The following is an 8965-nucleotide window of genomic DNA, read 5'->3' as shown; positions in this document are numbered from 1 at the left end:
CACGCTTCCCGATAACTCACGCACTTTTGTTACAAATCACCGTTGGCCAATCATTTTCATTTCTTGGTCGTTCACCGGGAACTTTGCGACCAAATATCCGTACACTTTTGCTAAATGCACCGAAGTTAGCTAGTATCGCTGATATTTTCCGGCGGATCGTCGGCAATGAAGGCTAGGCCGGATCGTGCATCGAAATCAACACTGCCAAATTAAACACCGATTTGGAGAAAACGGATGCAATCCGTCCGTCCGTGCTGGTGCGGTGGTAACTGATCAAGTCCCCCGTTTCTCCCGTTTTGCTCACTGTGTTTCTCTGACTTCCTTGGTGCTGCCGCTATTGACTTGAATTGACATCCGTGTTTGGGAAACTCCCTGCGCTCGTTTCGAATCGCTGTTGAGAAAACATTTAGCGTGTTCTTAATCCATGTTTGAAACAATCTTAAATTTCTCTGTTACAGTTCACACGTCCTTACCAGAATCTTGTTTATTACTCACTTGGATATTCTAGGTACCATTCGAAGGCCGTTTCCTATTGAAATCGTTCACCGATTTGGTGCAATTTGACCGAAATACTGATGGTAAGCCTTTTCAAGTACCAACACAACACTAATTTTGCGACTTAAATGTAATGTTAAGGAACAGGAACAGTTTCCGGATCTATTGATACCAAATCCGAATATTTACTCAATAACGGATCATCTTCATCCAAACTTTGGTGCATTTTTTTAAATAATATGCGCAGCAAATATTGTATATCTAATATTTATTTGAGCAGCCACTACAAAAGGGCGGATTACATATTTTCTCAGAACCCCATAAATATGGGTATCAAATCAAAGGTCTTGACTAGTAGAACACAGACATTCAAGATAAATGCAAATCCAAATTGTCCGCCACCACCAGATGGCGCCATATATAGTTTTTTCACAACCCCATCAATATGGGTATCAAATGATAGGGCTTGACTAGTAGAATACAGTTATTTATGGAAAATGCAAATCGAAGAAGGCGGCCACTACAAAATGGCGGATTACATATTTTCTCAGAACCTCATCAATATGGATATCAAATGAAAGGGATTGACTAGTATAACATAGTTATTTATGGGATATACAAATCCACCACAAGATGGCGATGGCGACAAGATGGATATTCATCGGAATATTTTGATGATGTACTGTATTCTATTGGTCAAATCATTTCATTTGATACCAATATTGAGAGGATTTAAAAAAAAAACATAGTCGACCATTTCGTGGCGGTGACCTTTAGGTATTTATGTTGTTCATAATGTAGTGTATTCTCCAAGTCAAGCCATTCAGCCAATTTTTAGCGGCGGCCAAATTGAATTTTTTCAAGATCAAGGAATACGCAGTTTTATAATGGCAGTAAAATTAAAGGTAATTTCAGATCAATCAGTGATCAGGAACGGGGTCCAATTTCAATCAATGTGGGACAATCCTACAAACACTCAAGCATACAAACAAACAGGACAAGCTGAATGAAACTATTGAAAAAGTAATTGTTTATTTGGGAACTGCGGCCATCTTGGACATTGATTTTTAATGATCTACTGTGTTCTACCAGTCGAGCACATTCAATTGATACCCATATTGATGGGGCTTTGAAAGAAAAAATATGGCGCCATCTTGTGGTGGAGACCATTTTGGATTTGCATTTTTTCATAAATAACTGTGTTCTACTAGTCAATCCCTTTCATTTGATACCCATATTGTTGGGGTTCTCAGAAAATATGTAATTCGCCATTTTGTAGCGGCCGCCATCTTGGTTTTGAATTTTTCATAAATAACTGTATTCTACTAGTCAAGGCCTTTGATTGCCATTGTTTTTTCATATGCCATATTTCATATAGCCAAATTTATGGGGTTTTGAGAAAACCCATATTGATAGGATTTTGAGAAAATATGTCCATAATCCGCCATTTTGTACCGGTCGCCATCTTGGATTTTCAAGATCACGGAATACGCAGTTTTATAATGACATCCGAGATAAAGATGTGTTCCAAATTTCAGATCAAACGGTTAACAGAAAGAGGGTTAAATTTCTATCAATGTGATACAGCGCTATAGACAACGTTATAGCGCTATAGACAACGTTACAGAGTTACAAAGTCACAAAAATACAAACATGTCCAAGCTAGATAAAACCGTTCAATAAATAAGTGCAAATCATAATAATATAATAAAATTCTTTGTTTTGTGATTATCCGGAGTGAAAAAAAAATCAATACTCCGGATAATCGAGTCCGACCTGTATTTGACGTTTAGAGCAATTGCAAATGAAATCGACAAATGACATAACATGAGTATTTTTGATTGGAAATATTTTTTTAAATATCTCGAGAATGGCTGCATTTAGAATGAGATTAAGAATGACCTTTTTTGTTTCAAATCACATCAGATGTTCATCAGAAGTTTGTCAAAAATAGTTTTACCATCTTGGATTATTTTTTTTTCTCCATGACTTCTATTTTATATGAAAAAATAAAAATAAAAATAAAATATACGTATTTTAGATGTTGCAAACTAAAGTTTTTTTTTGTAAATAGAAAAAAAATACTATTTTTTTCTCAGTGTATATTTTTTCACGTTTGAACATCAATACTCTATAACTCTTTCTGAGACACCATTTCGGTCCGACTTATAGTTTTTGAGATTTAAATTATCAAAGATTCCTCTTACTAGAATCGATACGCCATTTACAAAACTTACACTTGAGTAAAAAAAATTCCCAATTGGTGTGGAGAACAAATATTTGCTTCAACCCAAACGGAATACAAACCTTCATTCGAATCAAAAATATATGTTTTAAAATCTGCATTTTTAGGTCAATTTCATTTGGAATTGCACTATATGAATCCATTCTATCCGGTGACAAAATGAACTAAAATAAAATAAGTATAGACCGGTAATGATGTTATGCATCATCTATATATATATATATATATATATATATATATATATATATATATATATATATATATATATATATATATATATATATATATATATATATAAATGGATTTCTGTCTGTCTGTCTGATTCTTATGGACTCGGAAACTACTGAACCGATCGACATGAAAATTGGTATGTTGGGGTTTTTTGGGGCCGGGGAAGGTTTTCATGATAGTTTGAGACTCCTCCCCCCTCTCTAAGGGGGGCTGTCATACAAATGAAACACAAATTTCTGCATAACTCGAAAACTAATCAAGAAAATACCAAATTAGGCATGTGAAGGTTTCAAGGGACATAACAGGTTTTTATGGTGAAAAGACACTCCTCCTGTCTCACTGAGAGGGGAGGGGGCTGCCATACAAATGAAGCATACATTTCCGCATAATTCAAGAACTAATCAAGCAAACGGAACTAAATTTGGCATGTGGAGGTATTATGGGGAAGAAACATTTCTAAGGTGGTTCGACACTCCTCTTAGGGTGGGCTGTCATATAAACGAAAAACAAATTTCTAAGAAACAGTAAAATCAGAGAGATGCTTTTCCCTTTTTATGTTATGATTTTCCAAATCTAACCGGTGGTCAAAAAATCATTTTACCCGTTTTTCCAAAAATCATAACTTTTGAATGTTTGAATGTTATGTCCAATTAAAGCCAAATAGTTTATAGTGCCACATTTGCGATTAAACTGGATTTTAGTCGCATAGATCTAGTATATTCGCACAGAAATATTGCAAAAAGACTGAAAACATGTAAACTTTGAAAAGTTGTAACTCAAAAACGAAAAAAAAAACCTTTTTGATTTTTAGAATATGTTATGTAAAACATCCTTAGTTTTCAAGAAAAAATAAAAAAAATAGCGCACTTGATCCCGAGACCATGTAAACTATAAAAAGCAAATACAATCAATAATCACGAAAACAAAATCCAATTTTATCGCAGGTGTAATATTTTTTCAAAGGAGACTAGCTTCTTGACTTCAATTTCATGTATCGACCATATCGAGAAAAAATGGGAAAACCGATTTTTCAAATCGAACCATCGGTTAGATTTGAAAACTCATAAGTTGAAAACAAAACAAAAATACATCTCTGATTTTAAGATATGTTATGTAAAACATTCTCAGCTTTCAAGAAAAAATATAAAAATATATAGCGCAGGAAAAAAAGGAACAGGAAAAAAAAAACAAATACAATCGATAATTACGAAGAACAATTCAAATATTTTGGAAGCGGGTTTTTTAATGAACAGGTGATTGATTTTAAATTTTTGACTTTGATTGACTTTAAATTGAATCGAAATGGTCACCCTAACGAAAGAATAAAAAAATACGAGTCTAATATCTTGCGATAAGAAACAAAACTACCACTTCCATGAGATTCTGAGAACCACTGAATCGGTTTGGCATCGAATTGACTGTATTAAAATATGACACCATTGTTTGTCTCAATTTTCATTCAAAATTTTCTTTATCACTTTGAGAAAACTGGATGCTTTATTACAGTAATTTTCAACCGGTGGGGAATTTAGTCATTAAAAGGGGGGAATTCTGCAAGGGACTATTGTACATTTACTTCGCTTTGAATTTGACAATGATTAACAAAAATTGCTACAAAAACTTTATTGGATACGCTAAAATTTGCGATCCTCGGCAAACATTTCTAAATCTGGAATGTAATGTTCGATTGAGCAGCTTCACAATGTTTCAAAGACTTTCGTCAAAGAATGATGATGGAACAGACGACGAAACAGTACAGAAGACCATTAAAAAGAAAATTGTACAGCATTTGTCAAGATTTTTTACAACAAGTTAAACTTGAAACATGTCATATCATGTTTCATGTTTCATGTTTCATGTAACCATGTCAAATAACAAGATTTGGACATGGTTTGAATCCCCTTTCGACTGGCAGTGACGAAAGTGTCGGATCAATTTTAGAACAAACTCATCGATCTGCAAATGATCGAAAAATGATATCCTGATATGCGAATTAAGCGTTACGAGTATTGTTGTCTAGTGTGTAGTATTTATGTGAATCTGGATTTCCTACAATGCTGCTGATGGAAAGAAAACACCGTAACAGAGTGGATATCGAAGATGACATGAGTTGTGCTTTTTGACAACGTGCTCAAGAATTATGATTTTGGCGGAAATCATTCAGACGCAGGTGTCATACTGACTTTATATACCTTTTTTGTAGTCAGATACAAGTACAGAATCATATTTGTTGCGAATATAACTTGAAAGCCGTTTGTATTCATTCATTATTTTACTGATATGCTACAGACTTTCTTACAAAATACTGATAGGGGGAAGCACTGGGATTAATCTTCGTCAAAAGTGGAAAGGAGCAGAAAAGGTTGAAAACCACTGCTCTATTACATAGGATATTTATTATATACGGAATGGATAACTCTCATCCATGATTTTTATTTTTTAAATGTGTTTATCCTTCTCCAAAATACATGTACACAAGTTTACTCTTCAAATTTCGATTCGAATTATGCGTGATACGGATAAGCCAGATCTGAGCTTTCAGTTTTACCAGGATGATGTGTTGGATTTGTTACCGTTTATCTGCGCAGTCGGGTAATTACCTGTATTGAATTAGGATCTCACAGTTGGGTAGTTGAAATGTACGTTTTGTCGCGAGTACAAATCTTGAGCTTTGTCGTTCCATATGAGCTGCCTGTTGAACAGACTAAGCAGATGAAGAATTAAGGTAGTTAAAGTTGGAATTGTGGAATGTGAGTTGTTGTCGAAGGACTGAACAAGATAAAACTAATAAATTGATTTCAAACATGCTGCTATTGACTATTCGAATGAACCCATTGGAGAGTTGTCTTTGGAAAGCTAGCTTATATTGAAATAATATTTCACTAACGACTGGCAAAAAAACTGAAATAGTCTAACGTTGGTATAGTAAAAACGATGACAGAAAGAAAAAAAAAATTAAAAGCGGAAACATTCAACAGATGAAATGAAAAATGCAGAAGCACAGCTATGGTTTTTTCAACTTTCAATTTTAGGTTATACTGGTTCGGAGTCAACATATGAATAACATACAAATTCACCAAATCATACGGTACATGTAAACATTATTAACATCATGATGATATTTAAAATTCTAAATGATTTTAAATAAATAAAATATTTTTTATCTGTACAGTTTGGGATTTTGTAGCAGAATATCGATAACACAAATGTTGGCAAACAGTTTGTATTACCAATCCATCCTCGGAACGTGAATCGTAACTACGAATATGATTGTACGAATAATGATGATATTTTCTCTAAAAGTATTCAAATTTCTTTCATTTCACAGAACAAATTTAAATAATGGTAACAATTTTGTATGGGTATATTGAGTCATATGAAAGCGAACGGAAATCAAAAAGTGCCTGAGCTGCTCCGATGGCAGCAAAGTTTAGATGAAAATACTTCGCTGTGTTGATGAAGAAACATACAATTTTGGTATCAAATGATCGGGGAAATGTTGCTCTTCTTTACAAACAACTTTTTATCGTCGTTTTACTTTTGTAATAACACAATTTTACACATTTTCAGTATTGTGTTAATAGTTCTGATACATACTATGCACATTACCGGAAAATTGTTGCGAAACGAGAAGTGATTTTTAACATCAGACAACTCTGAATGTTAGCTAGATTATCATAGCGTGCAATGAAAAGCGTATAACGTTATTTTGTGCGAATTAGGACAAAGAAAATTACCATGTCTTAAAATATGAATTTCAAAAACGCAAAAGATTTTCTCAACAACGAATTGAAACGAACGCACTGAGTTTCCCTAACACAGATGTCAATTTCGAGCACAAGTGGCGACACAGAGCGCACCATGGAATTCAGCATTTCGTTGAAACATAGTAGTGAAATACAGTGAAAAATGGCCGATACAGCTACTGAAGTCGTTACCGCAGCATCGGTTGCCGCATCTCCTGCCAAGACACCGAAAAAGGCTCGTGCTCCTAAAGGAGAGGGTAAGAAACCGAAAAAGCCAGCCACTCATCCACCAGTGAATGAAATGGTTTTAGCCGCCATCAAGACTTTGAAGGAACGTAATGGATCATCTCTTCAGGCCATCAAGAAGTATATCGGTGCCAATTACAAGTGCGACGTTGCTAAGCTCTCAACTTTCATCAAGAAATCTCTGAAGAGTGGTGTTGAGAAAGGTAGTCTTGTGCAAACCAAAGGAAGTGGAGCATCGGGGTCCTTTAAAATTAAATCTAAGGACAAGACACCTGCGGGCGAGAAGAAACCAAAGAAAACTGCGGCTGGGAAGAAGCCTTCAGGGGAAAAGAAAGTTGCCAAAAAGGCAGCCACTCCCAAAACTGCTGCCGTCAAAAAGCCTAAGGCAGCACCAGCAAAGAAAGCGGTTGAGAAGAAGGCTAAAGCAGCCGTCGCCAAAGTTGCCAAAAAGGCTGGAACCGTGAAAAAAGCGGCCGCTCCCAAACAGAAAGCAACCAAACCATCGAAAACAGCGGCGAAGAAGCCTAAAACTCCAAAACCGAAAAAGGCTGCACCGGCTAAGAAACCCGCTCCGAAGAAAGCCGCCGCCAAGAAGTAAAGTTCAGTCGATTGAAATGATTTAAAAACAAACAGTCCTTCTCAGGACTACAAACACATTGAATCGAAAGAGTAACAAAAGTTTTTCACTTCAAATAATAATTCAAATGATTTTTTTATAACAGTTAATATACATTTTCACACATCTGCATCATGTGTCCAACATTGTACACTATTAAGAATGTTCATATTCTAACGAAACGAGATATGATGGCCAACTGATGATATCGAAAAGCATCAATTGTGTAACAAACTTTACGTCGAGCCTGCATTAGGTTGCGACCACATGAGGTTTTGGTCTAAAATCATTCATAGCCATCGCGATCGTTTTGAGATTACATGTACCCAAGTATAGTTTACAATGATCCCTCATTCGACTCATAATTCACAGACATTCAGTCAACAAATATTGGACTTTTTTTTTTGGGTTTGGGTCAATACAACTAAAGTACAACGTGAAATTGTATTTGAATCGTCATCATAAACTAACAGGAAAACCTGTTTTTATGCGTTTCCTCATTCGTGCGACCATTTTTGAGTACTTTTATTATTTGTGTGATTCGAGTTTAGATTTAATAATGAAATCGCACCAAATGGGTCGCACAAATGGGAAATCTGGCAAAAACGAACGCACAAAAAACTGGCTTTCTTGTACCACCAATTGAGAAACGAATCATGATTTTGAACAGTGGTTCCTGCGCAGTAAGCATGCTACACATCTGGAGCGGTTGCGTTCAGTACAGAAGTTTAAAGTTGTTCAATGTTTCGTTTATTTTTCACCACGTCATGTAATAACATTGTATACATTTGTAATATCAATATTTTTCGATAGACGGCGAATGACCTGAAAGGTTAAAGCCGACTGAAATAAATCAAATAATCAATCAATCAATTGAACAGTGGTTCATTTAAAAACGTTACAAATCACTCTTTTAACTGGAAAAATATCGTGGCCCTGAAAAGGGCCGTTTTGTTGAAACCTACGCAAAATTATATCATTTAACCTCCAAATCCGTAGAGAGTACGACCTTGGCGTTTCAAAGCGTACACAACGTCCATTGCGGTAACGGTCTTTCGTTTGGCGTGTTCCGTATAGGTAACAGCATCTCTGATTACGTTTTCCAGGAATACTTTCAGCACTCCACGAGTTTCCTCGTAAATAAGACCGGAAATACGCTTCACTCCTCCACGACGAGCCAAACGACGGATGGCGGGCTTTGTGATACCCTGGATGTTATCACGAAGAACCTTACGATGACGCTTGGCTCCTCCTTTTCCCAGTCCTTTTCCTCCTTTACCACGGCCAGTCATTTTTCTGAATTATTGTATGATGCTTTCCAGTACAAACGATGAATGAAACTGATGTTGTTTTCACCTAGGGGTACCCTCTTTTATATCCGAATGT

At 35.7% G+C, this 8965-nt stretch overlaps 2 protein-coding genes across 2 annotated transcripts; one reads left to right on the top strand and one right to left on the bottom strand.

Annotated features, from left to right (window-relative positions):
- Positions 1-6880: 6880 nt before the first annotated feature.
- On the top strand, positions 6881-8392 carry LOC129770750 (histone H1B-like). Its single transcript, XM_055773787.1, has one exon. It carries the CDS (start codon positions 6881-6883, stop codon positions 7559-7561), a length of 681 nt encoding a protein of 226 aa, XP_055629762.1. The 3' UTR covers positions 7562-8392.
- Positions 8324-8910, bottom strand: LOC129770754 (histone H4). Its single transcript, XM_055773792.1, has one exon. It carries the CDS (start codon positions 8869-8871, stop codon positions 8560-8562), a length of 312 nt encoding a protein of 103 aa, XP_055629767.1. The 5' UTR covers positions 8872-8910; the 3' UTR covers positions 8324-8559.
- Positions 8911-8965: the final 55 nt, after the last annotated feature.

The sequence above is a fragment of the Toxorhynchites rutilus genome, chromosome 2 (genome assembly GCF_029784135.1).
Source record: "Toxorhynchites rutilus septentrionalis strain SRP chromosome 2, ASM2978413v1, whole genome shotgun sequence".
Classification (NCBI taxonomy): Eukaryota; Metazoa; Arthropoda; class Insecta; order Diptera; family Culicidae; genus Toxorhynchites; species Toxorhynchites rutilus.
This window is presented reverse-complemented; position numbering and strand designations above follow the sequence as displayed.